At 42.8% G+C, this 16345-nt stretch overlaps 1 protein-coding gene across 1 annotated transcript in view; it reads right to left on the reverse strand.

Annotated features, from left to right (window-relative positions):
• The window catches only part of LOC127654782 (neural-cadherin-like), a 437028-nt gene that overhangs the window by 208762 nt on the left and 211921 nt on the right, over positions 1 to 16345 (reverse strand). Inside the window, exons 7-8 of the mRNA XM_052142196.1 lie at positions 16138 to 16280; positions 1781 to 1953 (exon numbers count right to left, since the gene is read on the reverse strand). Of these exons, the coding sequence (XP_051998156.1) occupies positions 1781 to 1953; positions 16138 to 16280 (316 nt within the window). The remainder of the gene's footprint in view (positions 1 to 1780; positions 1954 to 16137; positions 16281 to 16345) is intronic.

Genomic DNA, 16345 nt, shown 5'->3' on the forward strand with positions numbered 1-16345 from the left:
ACTGCAAGTGAGAACTTCTCAGAGGATTTCCACAGCCAACGATGTCCAAAAGAATGGTTTAGTATTCTAGAACACAATCATAACGGGGGAATGGGAGGGAGGTTCAGGTGGGAGTTTTCTAAAGAAACTACAACAGAGAAAATCACTGCTTAGAAACAGCTCCCCTTTCTCACAAAACAAAGTACGAATGAATTCTAGGAAGCTATAATGTCAGCAAAGAGAAACAAAGAGAGACAATAATAGACAAGTATAGGTGAATATGAGATTTTAACAAGACATTCTTTGAAAAATAGAAAGCATGCAAAAATAGAGTGAGTACAAAACAGAAGAGTTAAAAAAAGGGCAAAATGTCTAAAGCTGAGTTGCATGAAGTCTTTGAGCTGAATAAGACATGCCACTTTGGCTTCCATGTGCTGGCTCAAAAGCTAAAGAGATGTTTTGTGTTTCCTTAGATGCTAATTTACTTCACACTCTGCCAAGAGAAACTTAAACAAAATATCCAACCGACCTGAAGAGAAAATGTTAAGTACTAAACCTCGGACCACAGCCAAGCATCTGCTCATCTCACTGTGCAGCCTGGGGAGATTAAGACCCTCTAAACATCTCCAGTGTTGCACTCAACCCATACTTACAGGAGACATCAGGAAGCAAGTAGCCCCATAATGATTCTGCACATATTTCTGACACTTAATTAATTAAAATGGTTAGGGTGTTTTCAACACTTCAGATGATTAAGAAACAGCACAGGTTGTCCTACAAATAATATCTCTTGAAATTTTAAGAGAGGACTGGATAAATTGAAGAGAAAAGAAGAAAAAAAGGTTAAGGTGGGATTTTGCTAGCAAATAATTTTGCATGGTAAACGCGCAATTGATTGCACATGCTGACTGCACTGGTTTAGCGCCCGATTCACACAAATAACAGTAATATTTGAATGTATAATATTAATAGTTCTATATTCATAATAATAACTTAAAAAGTTATCATAACATTCTTCATGTGATTGTTATTTTTGTGAAAATGCATCTATGCCATCCCTGAGCAGCATTAAATGGTCTGTTTAAATACACCTAAATTCAACTTCAGATGCAGCTTCTGTGCCACCTTTGCAGAATAAAGATGGCTTTAGATACCACCAAAATTATAACACCTGAGCATAATTTTATGAATTTAGACTAAATAATTTACAAATTTCAAATGAAAAAAAAAAAAGGGTTTGCAATAGTTCTAGATTTATGCTGTTAAATATGTCAGACAAAAACGATCTTGTACACTCTGCTGGGATTAAACAGCATCGCTCCACCACTGTCATCCAGACACTTAATCATCTGCCTTTGACATTGCGCTTTGTTTTGCTGTTTATCAGCATTGCTTGCAGAAGTTAACCATTTTTTAAAGCTGTATCACATTGAAAAGAACTTAAATGTTTTAAAATGCATCTCGAGACACCAGCGTTCTGATATATGCATAGGTTTATTAGTGCAAGAACACGTTTGGTCTGAATGGACCATTAACTTAAATACTCAAAATGCAGCGCCATTTCCCTGCTTGTGCCTACGTAAACTAGATTGCTGGTGTTTTTTTTTAATAGAATGCAGGTTTTTGTTCTGAAATACAGTACTATGTGCAAAAGTGGTGCAATTGTTTAGTAAATTCAGCCCTAAATAAATAGAGAGAACACAGGTAGAAAAAGTGAGCATGTGAACATAGCAGTGACTAGCTAATTAGATAAATATAACTGGTGAGTAAAGCCAGAAAAAATATAAATTATTAAAAGTACCTTTTCAAACACAGGTTTGTTGTTGTTTACATCATCCACTCCCACGATGACCTGGGCAGTGGCGGAGAGTAACTGTGGACCACCAGAGGCATTGTCATCTGTTGCTGTGATGTTTAGAACATACTTTACTCCCTGAAGTTTGGGCGGAGGGCTGGAGCGGAGACGGATCAGTCCTGTGCGGGGTGACAGTCAAAAGATAGCAACATTGTATTTATCCCTCATGTAAATCCAACTCAAACTCAATTTCAGCCTCAGTGACTGCACTAAGTGAATTAACAGCTGATGTCTCGTTAGTTTGTCGCTTTATTTATAAGATCTTCTCTCAATAATATACAAATGTGTTTATTAAGGAGACTAAATGAACAGTATCTAAAAGACAGATCTGAACTGCACCAGTGGCATTCAGGAAGCAATGTCTCCTAAAGAATTTGGAGAGAAAATAATAAAATAAAGCTTTGTGTGTGTATACATATAAGGTATATATATATATATATATATATATGTATCTTTGAACTCATTGTGTTCTCATTAAGGTTTTAAAGTGTGGTGTGACTGCGTGAGGGTAATGGCAGGAAAAAGGTGAAACTAATTCCAGCCAATCATGTTGCAAATTAAACTGAATGGGTCGAAATGGGTCAAACTTGTGGTAATGGACACTAATTATAGATTCATTATCGAACTCACCCACTTCAATATCACCAACACAAAAACAAATCCAGAGCACAGGCTTTGCCCTCTTATTTCAGAAGTCCATCACACTATACACTATACATGCAACACTGTTCTCTGCATGCTACAATAAACTTTCATATGTTTATATGTTAGGCCTTGTAAATGTGACATGGAACACTTGATGAAAATATACAGGCCCATGAAGACAAATATTTCACTGCCTATTCATGAATTAGAAAGGCTTTATCTGACAATCCGGCAATGATGAGAATATTTGACATTCCTGAGGTTTTTACAATATAAAATCCACTATATATGTTTTTATTGCTGAATGTTTGTGTTATTGTGAATGTGTGAGGGCTGCCGTTATGCCTCATACATTGCATCTTATCTGTGCAGACAGCCGCAGTCAGCTCCTACGTGACCCTCTGCAGTACACTATAGAGCAGCATCTCTTTTAGGAGAGAACGTTAGACTCTACTGCTTTCAGCTCTGCATTCATAATCTGAAGAGCTGGATGGTGATCTCCAGCTCATAGCAAAGGGACAGTAAAGAAATGGGCACGTCAACTGACGCAGACTTGGCAGGAGGGAAATCACATGTACCCTAGTTTCTTCAATTTATTCTATTTGATAACTCTAGTCCTTTTGTGGCACAACTCAGGGGAAAAAGAACATGTAATCAATTCTAATTCAATCTGAACACCCCTCACCACACTAGCCACCCCCTCCGAATGTCAGTGGGGTCTACAATGAGTGTGTGTATGCTTATTTTGAGGCTTGTCACAGGTTCTGGCTCAATTCTCTAGACAGTTGCACCTTCTGCAGGCTATGAAGTCTACTGGCTAATATCAGTCCACATTTTTTTTTTTTTTCAAAACCATATAGTGTTTCAAATTGTAACAAGGCACCACTAACTTTTATATTACCCCCAAAAATATTATATACACAGATTTAGACAGAATTCAATAAAGTGATTGAACTGAGATTATAAATATTGACAGATTAAGTGATGAAAATATGTATTTCAGCCATGATTTCTGTGTGATTTATCTGTCCTTGAGCTAGAAGTGTCTATTGTGTTTAGTATGTAGTACACCAGTAAATTTGAGAACAGGACACAGATGGAAGTAGAAGCCAGCACATATCAGTGCACATAAAAGATAGAGAAGATGTTTTTTCAGGAGCATGACAAGCAAATGACTCTGTACATGAGGGTGGGGGGCATGCCACTGGCTATCTCCTTATGCCAGTTTCTATCACTGTCACGCCCCCATTTACAAGGCAATGTGAGCTAAATCAAATCACACACCCCACTTTCTCCAAAATAAGGACTTTTTGTTGCAATACACTCGGAAAATAAAAACTAATTCAATTAATATTGTTTTATTTCAGTTTTCACCCTTTTAACCACACTATGCAGGTGAAAATACAATTCTAAAGCATTCTAAAAATCCAATCAGATTTTACTAAGAGAGCATCACTCTTAAGTGAACTGTGTCATCACTCAGGTTTTACCTAGATCAGGCCGCCCCTCCAAGAAGAATGAAAGAGCAAGGACATCACAAATCCCGCCTCTGTATTTCCTTCCACTCACCACCAGAGCGCACATTACCTAAGTATAGACTTTAAATCTCTGAACTCCATTTCCATAATTCCCATACCTGGCACCGATTACCTGCTCACCTATTTGCTATTTAAGACTCACTCTCACACTCGGTCATTGCAAAGCCATGTTTTGCCCTGGCTGACAATTAATAGGCATTATCTGAGTTTACTGCCTTGCCTGTGTATGATCCTAGACTATTTACCCTGTTTTGACCTGTTGCTGCCTGCCTACTGTTACTGCTTTGTTTACCTGGATATAACCTGTGGTTGTCTGTCGCCTGCCCTGACCTCTTGCCTGTTTAGTGACTACCTCTCTGGATTGCCTTGGATATTACTGTTGCTAGTGATTGACCCCTGCCTGTCTGTATTACTAAGTTTATTGTTATTAAAGCTATACATGGATCTCAACTCCATTGACTCATCATTACAAAAGACGTCTCCACAAACCGATCCAAAGTTTGGCTGCAACTAACCACCGAGATTTCAGCGCAAGCAGAGACCTTTACTGGCCATACACCACCAACAGCTTGACCGGCAGACATTGTTAACAGAGAAGCTTGTTAAGACTTTGCAAGCCTCCATTTACCAACACCAAACCCTTCAGCCTCTCCATCTGATCCAGCGGCACACTCGGCCTCACCTAGCACATTCACCGCTAACCCACGCCTTGGGTCAATGGGTCACCAGCTAAATGTAAGGGATTTCTGCTCCAATGTTCTCTGTGTGTTAATCAACAACCTACACTATACCCCACTGATGAGAGCTACATTTCCTTTGTTTGGTCGCTTACCGGTAAGCACTGGACTAGATTACAGCAGCTATACTTTTTCTTGTTTATTCTTTCGTATCCACCTGCCCACTGCGTCACACATACACATTCTTCAATACAAAAAACCTTAAAGGGAAAGCAGAGATGATAACACTATCCCCACTCTGGAGAATGATTAAACCTTTAACATATCTCCAGCATCATTACCCTGTAAACAGAAAAATATTAATTAGACAGTCACTATACAAACATCCCCAGCCATGACCCATGTTTCCAGTGCAGAAAGAGTTGCAAAGGTAATTCTAAGCAGTAAACACACCCAGGATGCTATAACAAAACTATGCGCCCACTAGTATCCAAATTACTGACTGTTGATAGTAAACAATTATATTAACCCCATACCAACTTCACATTTTTAACCTCAACATAGTCAAGTTACTTTGGTAATAATACAATACTGGAACTCTTTTGGTTTTGACAATACAGGAACTCTTTTGGTTTTGACAATATAGGAACTCTTTTGGTTTTAACAATACAGGAACTCTTTTGGTTTTGACAATACAGGAACTCTTTTGGGTTTTAGTTTGAGGAGGGCAGCGATCCGCCTTCACCCAACCTCAAACAGATGCTCAGTGAACAACCCAATCACCAAACATGTCAGGAGCTCTGCGGATCCCTCCGGGTCGACGCCGAGGTGTGGAGTTCAAAAGAGGATGAGCAGCTTGCCCCTGACCTCATCCAGTGAAGGCTCAACCATGTGGCAAGGTAGCTGGCTGCTGCTCGGTGAAACCGCTGATGATGGTGGTAAAGAGAAAAGACCTGGAAGGGACCCCACCACAGGGTCCTTTGTCTCTGGTGATGTGCCCCAAAGGTCAAGAGGGCTGATATCAACTTCTGAAGAGCTAATGTCTGACAACGGGGTTGGCGCCTCCACTGGTGCCCACATTTCAGCCTCTTGCAAAACCCAGTCATTGTCTAGTGCTGTCCTGGAGTGGTAAGCTTTGAGTTTGTCATGATGAACGACTTTCATCTTCATTCTCGGGCCCCTTTTTATATTCGGTGGACCAAATCGTCCAGTACACCCACCACGAAGTATGGACCCTCGTAAGAAGGGAGGAATTTCCGCACTTTATTCTTTACTCTTTTTGTGCCTTTGACCAGGAACCATACTGCATCACCGACTTTGTATTGGACTCTGCAAACATTTTTGTCGTACTGTCGTTTGGCATGCTCGACAGATTTTCCCAGAGCCTCCCGGGCCAACTGGTGAGATAGCTCGAGCCGTTCCCTTAGCTGTACAACATAGGTTGACGGGGTAGCAGTGTTGTCTGGGTAAGGTGGTAACCCAGCAACAAGATCCACCGGCTCTGTAATTTCCCGTCCGAACAACATCATATTAGGCGTCAGGCCTGTGGAGCTGTGTTTGGTTGCACGGTAAGCCATGACTGCATATGGGGTCATAATGTCCCAGTCCCAATGACATCGTTCTGCAGTGGTGGCTAGAATATTCTGCAGGGTGGCATTGAAACGCTCCACTTGGCCATCTGACTGTGGCCGAAACGGCGTGGTCCGTGTCTTGTCGATTCCCAGCAGCTCACACATCCCCTGGAACACAGCTGACTCGAAATTGGTACCTTGGTTGCTGTGCAGGCACTGTGGAGCTCCATACCTACACACCCACTCGGAAACAATCTTTTCAGCCACTGTCGTTGCTTGTTCGTTGGGAACAGGATAGGCTTCCACCCATTTGGTGAAGTAGTCCTGTACCACTATTATGTAGCGGTTGCACCTTTCAGTTTCATTTAATGGTCCCATTAAATCAACTGCGATCCGTTCGAAGGGGGCACCAACTCGCACTGTGCCCATGGCGGCTTGAGGTGTTTTCTTGGGCCGGGCTTTCGCAGCACAATGGGTGCAAGTGCGACACCACAGAGTGACGTCATCTCTCATATTGTACCAGTAGTACCGGGCCTTGAGACGTGCAAGGGTTCTTTCCCCTCCAAAATGGCCACCGACTGGACCATCGTGCAATTGTTCTATCACTGAGGTGCGGTACTCTCGAGGCAGCAAGATCTGTGGATAGAACACCCTTCCATCCGTACAGTAAAATTTCCTTAGCAAAACTCCGTCTCTCTGATAGAGCCTTTTCCACTGTGACCAGTAAACTTTGGTGGCAGGGCTGTTGGGTGCTATGTCAACCCAGGGTGGCCTGCCCCTCCCCTCATTCATCCACTTCCTCACTGGTGCTATACCTGGGTCAGCTTCTTGGGCACTGATTAACTGCTCTCAGGTCCAACCACCGAACAGGTTGACTTGGGCTGGTTCACTCACCCTGTAGACACTTGGACGGAATGAAAAGACAGCTTGATTGTCACTGAAAGTGTCCACTACCCCCACTGGTAGATGCTTAGGCTCAACTGCGGAGCTGTCTCCATAGCTACCTTCGGGCACCACTACCCCCACTGGAGGTTGCTCTGCAGGAGTTTCCCCAGCATCCTCTGAAACTGGACTCTCAGCCATGTTGCACTGAATCCCTTTGTACTGAAAATGGTTACTGAAGCTAGGCTCTGGCACTCTGCATGAGCACGACGTTCCGCAGGGTCTTCTGGAGAGTGCGTCTGCATTTTGGTGATGTCTCCCTGGGCGATGGATCACCTGGAAGTCGTATTTTGCCAGTTTCCCCAGCCAGCGAGCAAGCTGGCCCTCAGGCTCCCTCATCCGAGTCAACCAGCATAGGCTGCTGTGGTCAGTACGTATGATGAATGATCTCCCTAGCAGATACTGCCGGAAATGAGAGGTAAACTCGACAGCTGCCAGAAGTTCTCGTCTGGTGGTGCAGTAGTTTTGCTCAGTGGCTGACAATCTCCTGCTCCCATAGGCGAGTACTCTCTCCTCACCTTCTTGCACTTGGGAAAGGACTGCTCCAATTCCCCGATCACTGGCGTCCGTGTCGAAGAGCAACTGGCCACTGTCGAGGGGATAACCCAGCACGGGTGCTGACGTCAGCCGGCTTTTCAGCTGTTCAAACGCCCCCTGGCACTTGTCCGTCCAGTTAAAGCGTGCATACTTTTTGGTCAGCTCGTGAAGGGGCTTGGCAACAGAGGCAAAATCTTTGACAAAGCATCGGTAATACGAAGCCAGGCTGACAAACTGACGCACTTCAGCTACGTTTTGTGGTGTGGGCCACCCAGCCACCTTTTGGATCTTTTGGGCGTCGGTGGCGACATCTTTGGCGGAGACTATGTGCCCCAAGTAAGCCACTTGCTCTAGGAACAGGACACACTTTGAAGGTTTAAGTTTCAGATTGGCTGCACGTAGTCTGCCAAACACTTGACTAAGCCGCTCCAACATTTCAGTTCCGTCCCGCCCCAGGACAATGATGTCATCGAGGTAGACCAAGCAGGTCTCCCACTGCAGCCCGGCCAGGACACGGTTCATGAGCCTCTGGAATGTGGCCGGCGCATTGCACAGTCCGAACGGCATCACATTCCATTCGAACAGGCCCTTACGGGTGCAGAACGCAGCGGCTTTTCGGGCTCTTGGTGTCAACTCCACCTGCCAGTACCCTGATGTTAAATCTAGCGTGCTGTAGTACCTGGCTGTGGACAGTGTGTCTAAGGTGTCCTGGATGCGGGGCAATGGATAAGCATCCTTTATGGTTCTCTCATTTAGGGGCCTGTAATCGACACATAATCGCAACGTCTGATGCTTCTTCCTCACCATGACTATTGGTGCAGCCCAGCTGCTGTTGCTGGGTCGAGCCACACCAGTGTCCAGGCTCTGCTGCACCTGCTGGTCTGCTGCAGTCTGTTTGTCCCTAGCCATCCGGCGCGGTTGCTGTTTCACAGGCGGACCAACGGTGGTGAGGATATCATGCTGCACGAGGCCAGTACATCCAAGGTCCGTGGGCCCCGTAGAGAAAACGTCACGGTAAGACTGTAGCAGGCTGGCCAACCTCGCCTGGTCGCCCTCGGGCAGATTAGCACAGCTCTCGTCATACAGGACCTGCAGGTGGCTGGGTAAAGAAGAGTTAATAGGTTCAGGGGCTAATGAGGCCAGAGGCGGCTGGGACTCCACCTTCCCCACCACTGCGGCTGGCTGTAGAATCCCTGCCACAGCGCCCCTCTTCAAAATGACAGGTAAGGCACCAAGATTGAAAACTCTGATGGGAACGTTGGTGGACCGCTGCGTCCGTACGATAATGTGAGCCACTAGGACATGATGCTTTTCTATGAAACCCTTGGTTGGGCTCAGCATCAGGTCTCCCTCAGTAGCATGGCACAGGTGGGCGGTGCCAGGCACCGCATACTCACACCCTGACTCCAACACTGTTGTGCGGGCCACTCTGACAATGTGTACCCGGGGCTGATGGTTTTGGTTAAAACGAGGTACCTTTTCTCCGAAGAGGGTTATCTCACGGTTACCATAGTCCAGCTGGGCACATGTCTGATGTAGGAAATGGTGCCCCAGGATAACCTCAGTGTTCTCTGCTGTGTCAGCCATAATAAAGTTCACATTGGTAGCCCTGCTCTCAACTTGTACTGGTAAGTTAACCTCCCCCAGAACTGCCAGCCTACTGGGCCTGATGCCCTGCAGGATCTGTGCGACAGATGGCTCTATTGGGGGTCTGGACTCTGCAGGAATAGAGTTAAAGAGATGGAGGGGCAACACATTCCTCCGCGCACCAGAATCAAGCAGAGCACACATTTCCAGTCCATATATCAATATTTTAACACACATGTCATCTCCCTGACTCGCAGTACAGGTGACCACTTTACCTGTGTCGGGTGCTGTGTTCTTGTTGACTGTTCGGCCTTCCTGTCTGGGTCGTCGGGGGGAAGGGCAGTTTCTCTGGATATGCCCTAGACCGGAGCAGTTGTGGCATTGAACATCCCCCATTGGCATTTTGACATTTGTGTCTCTCTTCTGGGGCCACTGCTGATTAAATCTTGGAGCCCTCTCTGGCGAGTTGACGGACCAAACCTCTACCCCCACTGGCTCCACAAAAGCTGGCCTGCTGTTATTTTCACGTACTACGGTGGCCCTGGCTCTCTGATTTACAAGATCGCGTTGGCCAGGCTGCATGAACTGTGTGACTGTTCTGGCGGCCCTCTTGGTGGTCTTGTAGCTGTGTGCGATGTCATATGCTCTGGATAGGGTGCACGGCTGCTTTTCCAGTAATTTCTGCACCACCTCGGCGTCGGCCAGGGCGTTGGTGAAAACCTCCACACTAATGGCGTCCTGCTCCAGCTCGGTACAGTCAGCATACACAATGGACACTTTCTCGTAGATGTCATCCCTTAATAGGTGCAGGGCTTCGTTCTGCCCCCTAACCCTCTGCCTCATGTTCAATGCCGATGGCTGCCGCATGGTCGGACCGAGGCCCGTAGGCGGTCTCTATTTCAGCCACAATCCGCTGGTAGCTCCAGCGGTCAGACCTGGGGTTTTTATGGACGATAGCTCCAGCCGCTCCAGTCAGGCTGAATCTCAGTTGAATCGCCCTTGTCATTTCCGACCAATGGTTTGCCCTTGCACAGCTTTCGAACCGGTGAATAAAGTCTTTCCAGGAGCCCGTTCCATCAAAATGACCTGGCTTTAATATTGGAATTCTCTCTTGATATCCATAATGTTCATCGTCACTAACGTCCACTATTTCAACATCCGGCGCTGTGCGTGATGACCATGGGGCCGACTTGGCCCTTTCCACAGCTGACTGACCGTATTGGTATCGATCACGGTGTGGGGCATAGTTATCATTGTAGCTCATTGCTCCACAACGTTCCACGGGCCGGGGCGTGCAGAGTGGAAAAGGTGTTGAAGTGAACTGGAAGGGCAATGCATGGGGCCGGTAGAAAGGGTTTTGTACCGTACAGTTCATGGAAGTGAACGGGTAAGCTAGCTGCTTAATGGCGCGTTGGGAAACCGTTGGGGCGGGGCTATTTTTGAAACCGTGTGGTAAAACTGCTATGGGGCTGGCTGTCATATGCGTTGAACAGTCACAGGTTTGCTGATAAAAGTATGCGGGCTCACCATCTGTTGTATTCTGTGGTTCCACGGGCATTAGGAACGGGTTAGTCAACCGTGATGGCGGTGGTGTGGGGGGCAAAGCTAGGTTGAAAGACAGCATCCGGCTGTGAACAATAGCTCCGTCCACGGCTAACGTTTGCTCCATGCCAGCCGCGAATGGGTTAGTGCCGTCGGCATATCAGCCGTCCCCGTGATTATCTTGGTCCGTATTAGTGTCTCTTATATCCATTAAAAATGGGTTGGTGCTTACGTTAGGGGTTTCCATCTCGACAGGCCTATTCATCCACGCGCTAGCTTTAACTCTAGCCCCGAGCGCCGTCATTCTGCGTCCCGGACGAAGCCCCCAGTGTTACCTTCACAGCTTTCACGCTCTCAACTGTAGTTAAGAGCGAGCTGGTATAAATATAATGACTTGGCTCGTAGCAGGTAACTTGCTTATAGTGGTCCGGGCTAACAAAGCTGAAGCACACGCTGTAGTCGTCGGTTGGTTTCAACCATGAACTCTGCTTTATTATTTTCAGCGGTAATGTTACACATTCACGGGCATACAAGGCACTTTTCTTTACAGCATTCAACTGGAACATAGCCTGCGTCACTGCTACGTTTGGACTGTAAAACTCAGACTGCGTCTGCTATACTTTTCCTTGTTTAGCCTTTCGTATCCACCTACCCACTGCGTCACACATACGCATTCTTCCAAAAAAAAAACCTTAAAGGGGAAGCAGAGATGATAACAATGCTGTAATGTCTGTAATGTCTTAAGGTCCTCATTGAGCAGTTGAAATAAAATCCATGACTGGAAATTATGCTTTATAATGATTTGTCTTTAGGCCCCCCGTGAGCAAGCCAAAGGTAACTGTGGCAAGGAACCCAAAACTCCATAATATGTTAATTAATGGAGGAAAAAAAAACCTTGGGAGAAACCAGGATCAGCTGGTTCCCTTCTGGCTACACAGTATGAATATAATGCCAATATTAGTTATCCATGTGTAAAACAAGTCATGTTATTTTGAGAAACTGAGTAAATGGTGGTGGGCAATAATTTAAACTAAAGGACACTGACTGAACTCTAGGAGTAATCATTAAGTGTCTTTGGTGTTCATATAAAAGAGCTCAAAGTATATGGTGGTTTTGCCCCTGCATGTATGCATTTTATCTGCCAAACAAATCCATTCCTTTAGTAAACTATGACATATGCTGTTTCGCTTCAGCTGGAGCACTTGTCAGGATACAAGTGATGAAGTGGCCTAATCAGATACCACTCAGTTTGGCTACACTTGAAGAATTCTGTGAGTGGGAGTAGGGAAATATTCTACTAGAGAAATAACCTCTAGTAATATATGCTCTGCAGAAATGTATTAATGCTGTAGATAAACAAAAGGTGCTCCCACAAAGTATTAATTCATGGCAGTGATCTTTTTTCCAACCCAGTTATTGTTTGATTTTGGCTTTCATTTTTCTCTTGGATGTGGCAAGGTAAGCTAAAACCTTGTTTCATAACCTGGAAAACATGTTTTTATACCTGCTGATAACTTATAAAATGCAATAAACAAAAAATTATTTCAAACTCTGTGAACACTGAACACAGATTGGAGGGCAGAGATTAATGTGACCACGACATAAAGTCATTATTCAACTACTGTGAGAAAATTAAAACCTCTTATGATATAAAAAGGAGATCTTAACACATTCACTTCTAATGAACCTTAATTAAACTATTCATATTGACTGTGTGACTGTGTTCAAATGAAAAAAAAATGGTCATGCATTGTGTTTTATTGCTTGGCTTATACATTAAGCACCTCTTCATTACAGTATACTACAATTGCACAATTTACACAATTTAATACAATGTAAACAGTCTGCCAGTCAAACATATTTTATGTTAGTCATAACGCATTTCTACATTGCACTGCATTATGATGATGGAACCTTGTTTAACACAGTGCTTTAAACAAAGGAAAACACTACAAATAAAAGAGGAAAATAAAAATGCTTGACAGGTGCTGTGTGCCGGCGATGATCTGGCTGATTATCAGCGTAAACACTCTGCTGTCATGCAGGTAAGTACATCGTTCACGGACCGGATGCAGTCTTTGTATTTATGTCTTTAATACAAAAGGCCTTATAATCTTATTGACTCCGCTGTTTGAATTCTTAAAGGGGTATTAAATCAAAGAGAATGCATTCCTCTGTGAGTTAAAATAAATTAACAACGAATATACAGCGCCTTGGTCCTGCCTCACACAACAAAAATGATCTAATGGAGGACAGGCTCTAATGAATGATAGAGGGAATTTCAGGAGAGGCAAACATCTGATGAGATGTATAGTAGGGCAATAAAACAAAAATTTGATCTTTAAAGGAGAGAAGAGAAATAATATTTAGGGAGGAAAATCAACAGAGACACTCTTCAAGGAAATCCGGTGTTTCCAATAAAGTGCTACATGGTATGAATTACCTGACTGGAGCACTAAACTGGAGCACTGTGAACGTGAGCAACAAACGCAGTTTGTGAGAAGGACAAATGGAGTCAGTATCAGAGGACTAATCTACTTCAATCAAAACATTTTGTCTAGCTATTTCATTGGAATTTTTAAGTTCTTCAGTTTACTTTGTTACATAAAATGTGTATTTAGTTGGCAATATATATATATATATATATATATATATATATATATATATATATATATATATATATATATTTTCCATTACTAAATATATATATAACATGCAAAGGTTTTAGGTCTTAGGTTTATATATTCAGCTTTAGAATGTTAATAGGAAATATAAATGTTAGACTCCCAAACATTAATTTAAAAAATAGAGTATAAGAAAATAGAAGAACAGGCAGCCTTGCAACAGATGACATGACCCCAACAGAGCCCGAGAACGTAAAGTCATTTTGGGATTAAATGAAGAGGTGTTTCAACAAAGTGTTTCCGTCCACAGAACTACCGCTCACTGGGTGTTCTTTGTTTTCGCACCAATCTGAGTAAATTCTAGATGGCTGTTATGGTTGGACTGAACATTAACTGATGGTTGGACTGAACATTAACTTATCTGCATGATTTTATGCATTGCACTGCTGCCACGTGATTGGCAGATTAGATAATTACATTAATAAGCAGGTGTACATGTGTTCCTAATAAAGTGTTGTTTTAAGTAAATAAATATACATATTTATTTATTTATCTGTGGGATGAAAAATACAGGGAGAGTGACTTTATTGTGACACTTTACTCGCAGCTGATTGGTTCAGTATCTGTTGTAATATGTTACATAAAATCTGCTCTGGAGCAGGTTAGCCGTATAGCTTGTGTTTACAGGATATACCTTGTAAAATATACTATGCATCTACAGAGGATCTATCTGTGAAAGTTGCCATAAGTTATTTGTTTTAGTGATGTGGAATCTATAAAAAGAATGTAATTATTAATTTTTTCAACCTTAACTTTGATACAGTAAAAGCTCATTTATACTTACTGGAGAAGGCTTATTTTAGTTTTAATGTTACATTTTTTTTTACATTTTTGTTCTCCTGTTTGTGCACATTTCTGAAATTCTTGACCTAGAAAAATGCGGCTAGACGAAGTGTATTTATGATTGGTTAAAACTTGGAGTTGTTTGAACTTGATGTTCTTTATTAATCTATTTTCCTTAACCGACTAATTTTTAAACAACAATCTGCATACTTTAAACACAGGCGGGGACATTAGTTTGTTCAGGAAAAAAGGTTTAGCTTCTACCATTGCATAAATTAGGTTTATAGCTTTTATTTAGAACAGGCATGTTTTAACCTGCAATTACAAATATAAGGACCTACAGTATTTCTACTTGATCTAACCAATAAAAAATACTTTCATTGGTTTAACTTTTGTCAGACTGATTTAGTCAGTTTAAATAACATTCTTTAATTTAATAAAACCAGTTAATTTAGATGTTACCACATGAAGCACTTTTTTAGATTACCCCAAAAAAACTGTGTAATTTTTGGCTTAATATTACAAACTTCCACTCATAGTGGAATCTGAAAATCTTGTACGTGCTTGACTGTTGACGTGTCCGGGTTTTTAAACATCAAAAAACAGTTGGAGGGCCGTTGTAGCCTATTCCTTTTGATTTTTATTTATTGCGGTCTCGACTCTCCACCCGTTCGCGGCGTGAGCTTACCCGACACGTGAAATTTCAATGCTACACGCTCCGGTTCGGCGATACATAGAAGTCTATCGGACTACCCTGCGCGTCGAAAAATGACGCCAAAGGTATACCCGGCGCGTCAATATGTGACGAAACTGCCCGAAGCGTCCGTATGTGACGAGTCGGGGTGAGAATGTGTTGGTTTAAACAGCTGCTACTGTAAACCACACTCGCTCACGCAACGTTTCCAGATTTTGCAGTTTCCCAGATGTTCACACCATACATTGTGCCTCTTCAATTAACCCTTAAGGACTGTTAACATTAAAAACTTCTCATCCAGTCGGGATAGTTAATGCAGACATTGCACCGGTACACTCATGCAGGCAATGTAATTTCCAAATCCATTGCCCCCTATTCTACACATAATTTACTGTCTTCACTATACTGTTTATTAAAAAATAAAATTGGCCAAAACAAAGCATCAGTTGGTATAAAAGCGGTGGCACAGCAGTAGTGAATGCACTCTTAACATGGATGTTTTGTCAATTAACCTAAAAATGTACTTCCTGTGGTAACCTCTAAAGAATACCAAATACACCAAGATAAATCATTTTTAAGGGTCAGCTCGGAAGTAGCTTTTTATATACCAACATGCTCCCTTTTTCAAGTGTGTGGTTCTCCCAATGGGAAACAAGTTTGAGTCTAGCCTGTATCACGTCTTGATCCCATCTCACCTGCCCCCTCTCTCCCACTACTTTCATATATCTTTCTACTAACCTACTTCTATCCAATAAAAACATAAAAAGCAGATTAATAAATAAATAAAAACAACATCCCTTTTGGCATTAAAATTATGTCCAGGCTTAAAGTTGAAAAGCAGAATTATAAAAACGAATAACTTATTGCTGGCACACTCTCTTTCTATTGTGAATTTAAATGTAATTAATATTTGTTATTAAATAAATTGTAATAAATAAACTACTAATGTATAATATGATGCAATGCTATGGAATGCAATATAAAGACATTGAAAGAATGTGAATGAAGCCTTTTCTACTGGAAAGTAAAAGCTAATGCGCCAAGAAACGGCTGACAGAGATATCAAGGGAGAAATAACACTAAATCTGAAAAGTATGTCTCACCTTTCTGACTGTCGATGACAAAGTTGCCCTCCTCGTTGCCAGTGGAAATTTTGTATGTGATCCCATCTCCATCTGGATCCTTTGCTAGCACTGTTGCAATCAGAGTGTTGGGCCCTGCATCCTCAGAGACAAAGGTCCGATACCTATTTTTGCGAACACACGCCCACACACAAATTTCAGTATTTCTTCCATTTTTAACAGGCAAAAA

This window comes from Xyrauchen texanus, chromosome 2 (assembly GCF_025860055.1).
Source record: "Xyrauchen texanus isolate HMW12.3.18 chromosome 2, RBS_HiC_50CHRs, whole genome shotgun sequence".
In the NCBI taxonomy this organism is placed as follows: Eukaryota; Metazoa; Chordata; class Actinopteri; order Cypriniformes; family Catostomidae; genus Xyrauchen; species Xyrauchen texanus.